The sequence below is a fragment of the Eretmochelys imbricata genome, chromosome 2 (genome assembly GCF_965152235.1).
Source record: "Eretmochelys imbricata isolate rEreImb1 chromosome 2, rEreImb1.hap1, whole genome shotgun sequence".
Taxonomy (NCBI): Eukaryota; Metazoa; Chordata; order Testudines; family Cheloniidae; genus Eretmochelys; species Eretmochelys imbricata.
Genome location: NC_135573.1, coordinates 104,504,772 through 104,518,394, shown reverse-complemented (window position 1 = coordinate 104,518,394; position 13,623 = coordinate 104,504,772). Strand labels below are relative to the sequence as shown.

Below are 13,623 nucleotides of genomic sequence, written 5' to 3'. Positions count from 1 at the left end.
GAAGTGTTCTCCGACTGGTTTTTGAATGTTATAATTCTTGATGTCTGATTTGTGTCCATTTATTCTTTTGTGTAGAGATTGCCCAGTTTGGCTAATGTACATGGCAGAGGGGCATTGTTGGCACATGATGGCATATATCACATTGGTAGATATGCAGGTGAACGAGCCTCTTATGGTGTGGCTGATGTGATTAGGTCCTATGATGGTGTCCCTTGAATAGATATGTGGACACAGTTGGCAACGGGCTTTGTTGCAAGGATAGGTTCCTGGGTTAGTGGTTCTGTTGTGTGGTGTGTGGTGGCTGGTGAGTATTTGCTTCAGGTTGGGGGGCTGTCTGTAAGCAAGGACTGGACTGTCTCCCAAGATCTGTGAGAGTGATGGGTCGTCCTTCAGGATAGGTTGTAGATCCTTGATGATGCGTTGGAGAGGTTTAATTTGGGGGCTGAAGGTGACGGCTAGTGGTGTTCTGTTACTTTCTTTGTTGGGCCTGTCCTGGAGTAGACAAAAAAAGCTTCAAAAACAGACTCCAACAAGAAACTGCAGAATTGGAATTAATTTGCAAACTGGACACCATTAAATTAGGCTTGAATAAAGACTGGGAGTGGATGGGTCATTACATAAAGTAAAGTGACAGGTTTCAGAGTAACAGCCGTGTTAGTCTGTATTCGCAAAAAGAAAAGGAGTACTTGTGGCACCTTAGAGACTAACCAATTTATTTGAGCATAAGCTTTCGTGAGCTACAGCTCATCCGATGAAGTGAGCTGTAGCTCACGAAAGCTCATGCTCAAATAAACTGGTTAGTCTCTAAGGTGCCACAAGTACTCCTTTTCTTTTTACATAAAGTAAAAACTATTTCCCCATGCTAATTTTTTTCCTCCTGCTGTTACTCACACCTTCTTGTCAACTGTTTGAAATGAGCCATCCTGATTATCACTACAAAAGGGTTTTTTTCTTCTGCAAATAATAGCCCACCTTAATTAATTGGTCTCGTTACAGTTGGTATGGCAACACCCATTTTTTCATGTTATCTGTGTATATATATCTTCCTACTGTATTTTCCACTGCATGCATCCGATGAAGTGGGTTTTAGCCCACAAAAGCTTATGCTCAAATCAATTTGTTAGTCTCTAAGGTGCCACAAGTACTCCTCGTTTTTTTTTTTGCTGATACAGACTAACACGGCTACCACTCTGAAATTTGCTGAATGTGATTATCCAATTTGTATGCATGTATCATTTCTGTATCTAAAGTTAGGAATATTGACTATGCAACAATTACAACTGTGTGTGTGTATGTGGGAGACACCCACCAGACAACAGGCCATCAGCTTTGATGGGCCATTAGGAAGAAACAATAAGACTTTGAAGATACGAATCTGTCTCCTTCCTAAGAGGCTTCCTGGGACGTAGCTATGACACTACAAGATCACCTGGTACTAACACCATCTTTGACTTCTACTAATTTTTCACTAAAAGGAGAGGGAGGTAAATATTACTTCTGATTTTCTTATGTTATTCTGAAGACCATAAAGAGCAGCTAGTGTGCCCCTCTCCCCCACGTTAGGATGCAGCAAGTATGAGGATAAGTATGCAGTGTGTATTTGGTGAAAGAGTAGATTGAAAACATCAGAGAGTCGTCTGCAACTGCTCGTCTAAGAGCCTTTGAACAATTGACTTTATTAGTTCATTATTATTCAAATGATCACATGACTAGAGTGTAATGATATAGAATAGCCACTAGGTGGCCCCATAAATGTGACAGCAGTATAGGAACATCTTCACTTGTCACTATTAATCATTGCACTGCAAAGTTACTTTATGATTCAGTAGAATAAAGTCCGTTCACAGATATGCCATTGTGTATTTATGTTTTCTGACATGTCACTGAGGGATTACTTCACTAGGAATGGGGAGACCATTAAGAACAGCTTGTATATTTGCTACTGCTTCTTCTGTCATCATACGGGTGGCTTGGACTGTAGCAGTTCCAATGTGAGGAGTTATGATAATGTTCTTTAATTTTAATAATGGATGATCTCTGTAAGAAAAAGAAAGGACAGAATAATTAGAGGTGAATTTTACATTTCTACAGCCATGTTCATTCTAACAGAAAAGGGCAGAAGTAACTGGCAAAGTCTTGCATGTGAGAAAGAGGTATCATGATGCACAGAGGGTTGCACAGAACAGCAAGGAGCAAATTTGCCCACTTCTTCTCCTGCATGGGCCTTCATGTCAGTCAGGCTGCTACAGAGCTGCAATACATGAGAATAAGGATCTAATTTGCCAGTTGCTTGTGCATAACAGCCTGAAGATTTGACCTCAAGCAGCTTACATAGGGTTACGAGATAGCAACTGTGAAAAAACAGGACAGGGGGTGGGAGTTAATAGGTGCCTATATAAGCAAAAGTCCCCAAAAATGGGACTGTCCCTTTAAAAAACGGGATGGATGGCCACCCTAAGCTTACAGGAATTTGTAAATGACATGCACACAGACTTTACAAATTTGGACATAAGCAACTGGCCTCTGGCCCCTGAGAGAATCAGGAACAGAATCAGGATTGGAACTCAGGAGTTCCTGGCACCTAGTCTTGTGCCCAGTAAACCGGAACGCATCTCTCCTGCAAAAATATGCAAACACCTATGGAAAATGTAATTTGGATTTGAAGACAGTGTCTAATATATTCCCAGAATTTTGAAGGGATGCTGAAGAATTTAAGAATGTTTTCCAGTATTAATCTGTAATGCAAATAATTTCTGATAAACAGAAAGAAAACAGTTTTCTACCTTGGCAGAGGTTCAGGGTATGTCACATCCAAAGCTGCAGCTTTAATAATCCCATTTTGGAGAGCATCCACCAGTGCATCATGATCAACTACTGCGCCTGCATTAAAATGATAGTGTCTTATTGGCATATCCAGATAAGGTACAGAAAAAAACTAATCTCCAGGTAAGTTCCCTATCTTTAACTGAGAGGAGAGGTCTCATAATGCAATTTAAAATACTATTGGATTTATATCTCATTATAAAAACAAGACCGCCTTCTAGTAATGGTTAACCAAACAAAGCAAAGAATGATTTTTTTTTTTATTAGCAAGACAGCATGGTCTAGTGGACAGAGCACTGGAACAGGATTCAGGAGACTTGGTTCTATTCCTGGTTATGCCATTGACCTGCTCTGTGATCTTAGGTGAGTCACTTTACCTCTCTGTGCCTCTATATCTTCTTCACTCCTTTACCTAGTTGTCTATTGAGACTGAAATCTCTTTGGGAAAGGAACTGTCTCGTACAGATTTATATAGCTTTGAAGGCCAGAAGGGACCACTGGGATCATCTGGTCTGACCTCCCACATAACACGGGCCATAGCACTTCCCTGAATTAATTCCTGTTTGAAATTGAGTGGATCTTTTAGAAAAACATCCAATCTTGATTTAAAAATTTCCACCACAGCCCTTCGTAAGTTGTTCCATTGGTTAATTACCCTCATTGTTAAAACTTTTCACCTTATTTCCAAGTCTGAATTTGTCTAGCTTCACTTCCAGCCATTCCTTTCTCTGCTAGTTTGAAGAGCCCATTATCAAATATTAGTTCCCCATGTAGGTATTTATAGACTGTAATCAAGCCACTCCTTAACCTTCTCTTTGTTAAGGGAAACAGTTTGAGCTACTTGAGTCTATCGCCATAAGGCATGTTTTCTAATCCTTTAATCATTCTCGTGGCTCTTCTCTGAAACCACTTCAATTTATCAACATCCTTCTTGAATTTTGGATACTAGAACTGGACACAGTATTCCATCAGCAGTTGCTTCAGTACCGAGGTAAACTAACCTCTCTCCTCCTCCTGGAGCTTCCCCTGTTTGTGTCTCTAGGATCACATTAGCCCTTTTGCCACAGAGTTGCATAGGGAGCTCATGCTCATGGGGCTAAGCTCCCGTAAGAGAATCAGAGTTTTCCACACATGGAATCTGCCGCACTCTACATCACCTCAACTCCCCCAACCAAAGGTGCTGAAGTCACCTTTCCCTGATCCAGTCTAAACTCTCCGGGTTTTCTTCTCTGCATCCCACAGTCCCCTTTCCCTGTAGCTCTTGCACAGAAGCCATGAGAGTGAAGGGGTCATTGTCTTATGTATTTGTGTGGTGCCAAAGGGGCCCCAGCCTCACTTAGGGCCTCTACATGTTACTGTAATACAAATTATAATGACACAATTTAGTACAGAAATTCTACTGTACTAGATAACACTCTCATTGGGCAGTGGGCTGTCCTTGCGTTCAGTTCATCATGAAGATATTTGTACATTTTTCTTAGATGAAATAACCCTGAATTAAAATGAGAGATGCTGGACACTCACTGAGCCGCCACAACTCCTGTGGAAAATATGGTTGCCAACCCTCCAGGATTGTCCTGGAGTCTCCATGAATTAAAAATTAGTCTTTAATAAAAGATTATGACTTGTGCTGAAACCTCCAGAAATACATCCAACCAAAATTGGCAACCCTAGTTGAGAGGCATAACAGCATGGCTTGCCCCTTAAGGGCTGGAGGCCTGAAGCCAGCTAATCCTGATTACTGAAAGAAATGCTGTAGCACATCTGTGCTGCATTGACAGCCTTGATGGGGCCTGATGGAGGACAGCTGAATCACTGGAACTGGGGGAGCCAAGGGACCATGGCACCCCACTTTTAAACAAAAGAAACATAAGCACAGAATTTATGTCCCCTGCAGATTTTTTCCCTCCACAAAATAATAGATTCTGCTGGGGAGACGCTGCAATTACACTGTTTGCCCACCAGAGCAGCCAGCCAGGGAGAGAGAGGGGGCACTTTTGTGAGGAAACCCAGATGGGTTTTGAGCCTAAAAGTTTGGGCCTAAAGGCCAGTGACAGAAGGCTGAGCTCTAGCTAGGAAGAGCTGGAGGATGGGTTGTGAGAGCAGACTGGGACAGAAGAAGAGCTCTGGGTGTTAGAAAAGACACCAAAACTAAGTATGGACTCTTGTATGGTGATGGACTGTATATGGGACCCTGAGGTCCCATATACGCTATTTGTGTGATTAAACTGACCCCAGGCAGGGGTGATGGTACCCCAGAGAGAAGCCTGTGTGCAGTCCTTCAGGGGGTCTGAAGAGCGGGAAACAGAAGCAGGGTATTGCGGGTAGCCTCTGGCCAGGAAGGACAGGAGGTAGCCAACCCTGTGATAAGAGGTAAATGGGAGTTGTGGATGTTCAGCACTAATCAGCATTTGGTCTATAATTCATTATTTATTATTAGTTAAGTGCCAGCTATCCTGTGTACTGAACAAAGCATGGAGGAAGTCACAGACCTTGGCTGAGAGAGCTTCTTGATACAAAAAGACAACATTCAACCTACCTTAACTATAAAACCACAACCAGTGCTTCCATAACACCCTACCTCTGCAGATGTTAATAAGAGTAGCAGTGGGTTTCATCAGCTCTAACTCCCTTTTCCCAATCAATCTGTGTGTCTGAGGTGTCAGGTTCACAACCAGCATCACAAAGTCAGATTGCTGGAGCAAGTCTTCCATCTTTTCACAGTAGTGGGCACCAACAGCCTGTTCCTCCTCTTCTTTTCTGAGGCAGAAAGACCAGAATTATCTTTTATTGGTAAAAAAAGAAAACCACTTGCTGCTGCTGCTACTATGCCACCCCCATGGACGACTGGAAAGAGTGCATAGTTGCTATGAACCAATGTCTCTGCTGTTATAGAAATATAAAATGGGGAACAGTGCCACAGAAAGAACTGGGCGACTCCTACAATCCTATTTGGATTGGCCTTCAGTGAGGACTCTGGTGGGGAGGGGAAGTGAGAGAGGTGAATACATTAATCCAAGGGGCATTGAGGGAGAAACTAAAAGAAATGACATTTCATTGAGATCAATACTAAGCATGTTCCTATATTGATTATACTTATTTCCTAGTAGAATTTCAGTGAAAAAACAGGAATAGAAGCACCTCAATGACCACTTCTGTGTTTGTTAGTGGCAAATATGCTTTGTTCATGAATGTGTTCTCAGGAGTACTTATGTGGCCTCTTAAGCCACTCCATCAGGGGCTCGTTCACCTGCACATCTACCAATATGATATATGCCATCATGTGCCAGCAATGCTCCTCTGCCATGTACATTGGCCAGACTGGACAGTCTCTGTGCAAAAGAATAAATGGACACAAATCTGACATCAGGAATCATAACATTCAAAAAACGGTAGGACAGCACTTCAACCTCTCTGGCCACTCAGTAAAAGATTTAAGGGTGGCAATTTTGCAACAGAAAATCTTCAAAAACAGAGTCCAACAAGAAACTGCTGAGCTTGAATTAATATTCAAATTAGATACCATTAACTTGGTTTTGAATAGAGACTGGGAGTGGCTGGGTCATTACACATATTGAATCTATTTCCTGATGTTAAGTATCATCACACCTTCTTGTCAACTGTCTAAATGAGCCATCTTGATTATCACTACAAAAGTTGTTTTTTTCTCCTGCTGATAATAGCTCATCTTAATTAATTAGCCTCTTACAGTTTGTATGGCAACTTCCACCTTCTCTGTATGTATGTGTATATATCTATATATATATCTTCTTATTATATGTTCCATTCTATGCAACTGATGAAGTGGGCTGTAGCGAAAGCTTGTGCTCTAATAAGTTTGTTACTCTCTAAGGTGCAACAAGTACTCCTGTTCTTCTTAAGGGAGAGTGTATAATGCAATGTGAGAGGATAGCAGATGAGCCATTTCTTGAAACGATTAGAACTGTTCAGTGGTGCTATAAGAATTTACCACGTTAAAGTGTGCTCAAAACTCAATTACGTGACACACAAATAAACATGCTTTTAATGTATATATTTTAACATCAAGAATTATTTGAACTATGCTATCACCATCAATCATTTTCTCTCTTATTACCCCGCTATAAGGCAAAAAACTGAGCTCCTTATTCAGTTTGTACTTGGTCCTTGTTAATGGGAATTTTGCCTGTGTAAGTACATGGAGAGTAAGGATTTCAGGATTTGGCCCACATATTGGAAATAGCTGCAAGGTATAAAATATAAAAGTGATATGCAATATATACTGACTAGCATGTGTATGTGCCACGGCCTTCTCTAAAAGGAAAGTCAGAACTTCTCAAAAAGACAAGATTATCACCCTCTACGTATACTTGATCCTGCTTTAGTGCAGGGGGCTGGAGTAGAATACTAGATGACCCCTTGAGGTCCCTTCAAGCCCTATGTTTCTATGATTCTAGTGGCTGGTAAGAAGATTTAAACTCTACAGTGAAGATTCTCCTTTAGCTGAAATGGGAGCGCTCTTCAGTTCTTTCTGATGCTGCCTGTGTTCAGTTCAACCGTGAGGTCTTTTTCTGGTCTAGGATTCATTACAGGTGATAAAAGAGACACTGAACGAAGACAATTTGAGAGGTCACTGCAGACAGGAACATTAGCCTCTGGAGTTGAAGATTGCTGTAGCACAAAGAAGGCCCTGTAATTTCAATGTCACCTTTTATATTACATTTCCTGATTCTAACATGCATTTTGCTAATTAAATCCACTTCCTGCTGCTGCAACATGGGAGTAACAGTAAAAGGAGTTTATTTATCCATAAAAACAGCAAGGTAGTTTGCAAGTTTGCATTTCTTTTAACAAAATTGCTGCAAACCCCACCAGAATGGGCAGGGTGGAGGTGAGGGGAACCCACTTTGTAAAGGAGCTATGTATTGCTGACCCTTTTTCTCCTGATATAGACATTTAAATAGTGCTTTAAAATCATGCTGAATATATGATACTAACCTGTTCCATTGTTCTTGGCCAAAATTTTCAAACTTGGCTGCCAAAAGTTAGGCACCTAAATTCATATGTAAGCATGTAAATAAATAAGTGACCTGATTTTCAAAAGTGCTGACTACTCAGAGCTCCCTCTGAAATCAACGGGAAGTGTGGTTGCTCAGGACGTTTGAAAATCAGAGTGCTCATTTAAGTATCTAAATATGGATTTAGGCACCTAACTTGTGGCAGACAAATTTGAAAATTCTGACCGCTGACAATGAAGGGAATTCTCACTGGAATGAGGGAAGGAGGATTTGGCATAAACTGGGGAAGAGGTTCTTTGGGCAGGTTTTGCAACAAAAAGATGTATAACTTTTAAAAGAATCAAAAATATAATCTGCTCTAGTTCACATCAGATGCACTTTCACCTCTGGTTCCTGTTGTGGTACAGAATTTTCATTTCAAAAGCTTTGGCCCTCTTGGCCACCTTATACCCAATGCTGCCCATGCCGATGATACCGAGAGTAGCCCCAGTGACTTCATCTGCCAGCCAGTCGGCAGCAAAACGCTCAGTCTGTGGAGAAACTGCAATCTGACAACCTAAAAATAAAAAAAGCTGAGTGAGAAATGGATTCTTGTTGGATGAATTCTTCCCTGTTTGTAATATCCTCTTTGAAGCTTGAAAATAACTTCTCTTTCCCTGCCAGTTCAGATATTTTCCATTAGACAAACCTTGATTTTCTATCAGGGTGTATCCCACTATTCTCCTCAGGGAGGTACCAATACATAGGTGAAGTAGTGGAATTTTTTTACAGGATGGGTGGTGTGAGATTTGGAAACAGATTTGGAGATTAGGTAACAGGACAGAATCGGCTGCATTGCAGAGGCCAGCTCAACAGGGGCTCTCTGCAAACTGTTGCGATGGGGACTTGCGGCAAAGGTGGGATGAGGGAAGTGTTGCACAGTGCCCAGGGCATGGGAGAACTGCTGTGTTTCTGTGGGATTCCTTCCTCTTAGCCTCCACAGACACTCTCCCCTCCACTAGGACACAGCTTGTTGCTTCCGCTATGCATTGTGCCGAAACAAGTTGCCCCTTAGAGAGAGCACAAGCTAACACAGGCAACACAGTTAGTATCATCAGCAATTCTAATGTTATTCTGGGAACAGGGTTTATTAATTTGAGTTCTTTGCTGTAGGAGGAGTGCAAAGCAAAGTTATTCAGTGGATTTCATAGCAAATCACTTTCTCTGGTGATGGAGACCCAAGGCCTGATATCCACTGCCTTACACCCTTGTGTAGTCTTTTACATTGATGCAAAGGGGGTACTAATGAGTGAAGAATTTTCATTTGCTTGCATTTTGCATTCACTTTGGATAGTTGTAAATAACTACATAAAGTGCAGGCAGTGGAGAGTTAGAGTGCAAATTCTGGTCCAAACAGTAGGCCTTGTACAGTATATAAATCAAATCAAAGGCAGTTTTAAGTACCTAACTTAGATAGACGCCTTAATTCTGTTGCCACTGCCTTCAGTAGAAGCTGGATTGGGCTCAGAATGTCAAAAACAATATAGAAAAAGAAGGACCACTTGAAAAACTGAATCTTTGCAGCTTTTCTTCCTATAAAGATTCTTAAACATTATTTCAACCAGATAATCTGTGACAGAATAAAAATAAAATATGCCAGAAATGTAGCTGATGTGATTTATGGAAATATCAGCAAAGGAATTTAAAAAGTTACCTTCCACTAGCCTTCTGGCAGATGCCAGCATCAAGGCCATCCCAATGTCTGCTGTGGAGTCAGAAACAGCATGTGGAGTATTGGTCACTTTAACTCCAAAGCTAGAAACCAATTTCAAGTCCAGGTGATCCACTCCTACCCCAGAGTTTGCAATCACCTTTAAGTGAGGTAGGCTCTGGAGGAGCTCCTGGTCAATGACTGGTCTGCGCTCATATATGAAAACAGATTTGATCTTTTCACTCAAACTTTCTTTGTTTTTAAGAAATTCCTTCATAGTGATGAGGTGAAATTGTTTCTTCAAGAGTTCCACATGGCCTTCCAGCACACCACATACACCTCCTATTTCGAGGATCAAAAGACCAGGCCGCTCTTGCTTTGCCATAACCTGCGAAAAGGATTAAGAGAAATATGCCCTTGAATATGAGAAAATAACATTTTTGTAAAAATACCATTCAGTAGGTATGATGGGGTATACCTACCCCAAACCGGTCCAGCAGGGGTTACCCACCAGCTGTGGGCTGAGAAAGCCACACCCCCTCACCTCTGCTGGGCATGCTCTAACAAGAACCAAAGTATAAAAGGGAGTAGTTCAGCTGAGTCTGGGCTGGCCACTGACAAGAGCAGACATGTGTTGTAGGCTCCAGCTGGGAGGCTCTCAGAGCTTGAGGATATAGAAACCAGTCAGGTTGAGACTCCAACAACCCTCCCACCAATGCAGCGGAGAGATGGCAGAGGCCGTGAGGCTACCAGCATTGATAGGAAGTGGCACAGGGAACAGGACTGTATTAATGGGTGACCAAGACTGATTACAGAAGTGCCGGTTCCCTAAGGCCCTGGGTCAGGACCCAGTGGAGAAGGGTGGTCCTGGGTCCCCCTACCCTGGCTGTCCTGCCATCGGGGGCAGCCGACGCCCAGAGGGGTGAACTTTGCCACAGAAAGACAGCCTTACTGATTCTGGCAATTGGGCAATACTACTCTGAGCTGTAGAGCTGCAACATAGACCCAGGCCACTTGGGCCGTCAAATATCCATTTGGATAACCCCCTGAAATCCGACACCCTGTGACAGGGTGTATCTACCCCACGACAGTAGGGATAATTAAAATCCACATTTGTAAATCTGTACTTAATGGAGCTACAGACTTCCCTCAATTACACAATGTAAATCCAGAGTTACTAACTTGAAGTCAGTGGAGTTACTCTGGGTTTACACTGGCGTTAGGGCCTGATCCAGCTACCAGTGAAGTCAATGGGAATCATTCCAGTGACTTCAATGAGTACAGGATTAGGCCATGACAGATTAGGCCATCTGGCCTAGTGTCTATAGGGGTGCTAAGAGGTATAACTCTAAATTGTCCCTCATTTCCAGAGACATCACTTCATTTTAGTCCCAAAGTTACTTCCATTCCACACAATTTGGCAGCCCCTTTTATTCTTGAAAATTATTTATCTCAGTAATAAAAGATCAGGAAGAGAGATTATTTTAAAAAGTCATTTAAAGTTGTCTGTGTGACAATCTGTTGTCTGTTCCTCATTTCAGGTCTTTATCGCACATTACATCTTGATTTGGACCTGGCAGATTGAGAAGTATGCTAAAAAGAATCAGAGCCTGTAATCCTCAACTGGATTCTGACCAGTCCATGCCAGAAGCACAGGAGGGAGGCAAGGGGACATTCCTTGTGGATTTCCCCTCTTGCACATCCATGCAAGGATTATCCAGAATTTAGGCATGTAATAAGTTGGCTGCCCAAGTACATACTTATGGTCTCAGGAGTATGTACCTATGTTCCCATTCTGCTGCCTGTGCCTACACTACTATTTTTAGCAAGCTAGCTTGATCAAAGCTAGCTCAGGTATGCCCACATGTGTTGCAATCGCACCTCCTGATTGCAGTGTATATACCCACAATGGTCCAGTTCACTGTTCCCCTGCACTTTGGGGAGTCATTGACACAAGAGCAAAGTGTGTGCAAAATGCTTCCCCTTTCTGATTTGACAGTGCTTTACAAACACTTCGCATTGGTGTATAAAGAGCTACGCAAGAATTGGAGAAATACTGAATGGGGCAACTCAAAGTACCTAAAGTTAAGCAGGTGCATAAATTATTTGCTGGATCAAAGTCACTTATCCTGGGGCTACTTGAGAATATTTTGAGGTAAACTAGTGGCAGCATGGAGAGAGATTTACTGAGATACTGAACAACTTTTTTTCTTTCTGTTTGTGACAGACAGATGGATGAGACACTGAGATATATGCTAAATACCAATAAAAGAAAAGGTTTTAAAACATCAAATAAATACTCTGAGCAATAGTATAGAATATCAGCCATCATCTGAGGTATTATATATCTAAACTGTTGCCTGACTATAACCCTGGAGCAAGGACTGTCTCTCTCTGTTTTGTTAGCCCATTGAGCACTTAAATAATATTAAAGTCAATAAATTAAAAATATTTAGGGGTCGTTTGTGCAGAGCAGAAGGCTCCCCCAATACTAACCTTGGTTTGCGGAGCACTTATTCCAGCTCCGCCAGTGCTGTTTGGGCCAGTCCTGTAGCTCCACCTGCAATCCATACTCCTTTTTGTCCAGTGATGCACATGACAAACGGCTGGATGAATAAGTCTACCAGCCAACCTTGAGCAGCTAGTGGCCAACTGAATAGCTTCTACCAAAGAGAATGCTTTAACGCTAAACATAATCTTTCAGTTGTCCACCCCAGCGTGTTAAAGGTAAACTTGTCAAGGATATGGCTATTTTAATTTTGAACTAGTATCATCTGCTGTGTCGCCAACCCTCAGGATTTTATCACAAGCCTTGCAATATTTGGTATTTTTCTTAAAGCCCCAACTACTCAAATCAATTGATTATGTGAAAAATGAAAGTGTTTTTAGCCCTCACAGCTACAAAGAAAAGCTTCAAAACATGACCCATAAAAGCTGAAGCACAGTGCAAATGAAAATAATCAGAACATTATTTTTTAAAATTTCATTTTTTTAAAGATAAGCTTATGATTTTTTTGGTGGGGGCCTGACTCACAATTTTTGAATGAATAGGGTTAGCAATACTGCATCTGGAGTTTTAACAGGCTCACAGTATAACAGAAGTTTTTGTATTCAGTTAAGTAAACCTGCAGAATTCCTAACGGCTCTGCTTTCTGCTGATGTAAGTAAACAGAACAAATCTCTTTCACTGACATTCTTTAAACGAAAACTGATTATATAAATAAGAAATAACCTGGTACTTTCTATTGCTTTCTTCCTGACGCTGATCTTGGTGTAGCTCTGTTTTACCACTTCTGGCAGTGGCAATAGTTTAAACACAAAATCTCCTTATACAACTACTTCCAGATCTCTGCAGCACACAGAGGGACACACAATCATATGATCTAATCCTTAATCCAAGGTCCCATAGCTGTCCTTACTCTGCCTGAATCCAACCCCACATAGCTAATGCATTAGAGTATATATTCTTCCTGTGCAAATTTCAGTTGGCTGCGGCTGAGTACATTCACATGACTGTGAGCACTGCCAGCCATCTCTGCCAGGTCCACACTCTATCAGAGAGTCTCTGGACACTTCAGCAGGAACTGCCACATAGAGTGACGCTATCTGCCAGTCTCTACTTCATCCTCTTTGGCTTTCTGTGCAGCCTTCCTAAACAATGTCATCTTCCCTCCTCCCTGCTTCTGAAACTGAATTCTATGGGGCGCGGAATAGCAGATATTGTTAGAATGTTTTTAGTTCTCTGTGCGCAGCTACACACATTCTTGTGGCAATGGAATCTGATCCAGAATCCGTCCACTATTGTAGAACTGTGCTCCAAAATCTAAGTTTTATTTCTTTTTAAAAAATTGCTTCTAGCCCTAATGGTTGCAAAGATAACCTTCTGAGTATGTAAACTAATGTAGTGATATCTGTGTGGGTGTGCAGAGAGACAAAATGAAATAATAACTCCAAGACAGATGTGGACTGTCCTATATCAATGATTGTGTTAACTCTGAAGCCTAGTGATGCCAATTAATATGTCAACACGGCTAATAATTTAATTGCTGATTATTTTAAGAAAAATATCTACCCAGGGTGTTTATCTATCCTTTGTGCAATCACAGATATTGG

The 13,623-nt window shown here is 41.6% G+C and overlaps 1 protein-coding gene across 2 annotated transcripts; it reads right to left on the bottom strand.

The window, feature by feature from the left end:
- Window positions 1–1,633: 1,633 nt before the first annotated feature.
- On the bottom strand, window positions 1,634–12,874 carry LOC144261217 (putative 2-ketogluconate reductase). 2 transcript variants are annotated; one of them, XM_077810541.1, is made up of 6 exons: window positions 12,743–12,874; window positions 9,514–9,898; window positions 8,205–8,376; window positions 5,405–5,583; window positions 2,784–2,880; window positions 1,634–2,037 (listed from the first exon to the last, which is right to left on the bottom strand). In XM_077810541.1, exons 2-6 carry the CDS (start codon window positions 9,893–9,895, stop codon window positions 1,881–1,883), a joined length of 987 nt encoding a protein of 328 aa, XP_077666667.1. In that variant the 5' UTR covers window positions 9,896–9,898; window positions 12,743–12,874; the 3' UTR covers window positions 1,634–1,880. The 2 variants fall into 2 exon arrangements, with proteins under 2 accessions (XP_077666667.1, XP_077666666.1); XM_077810540.1 differs by lacking the exon at window positions 12,743–12,874 and adding an exon at window positions 12,007–12,722.
- Between the last annotated feature and the right edge of the window lie 749 nt (window positions 12,875–13,623).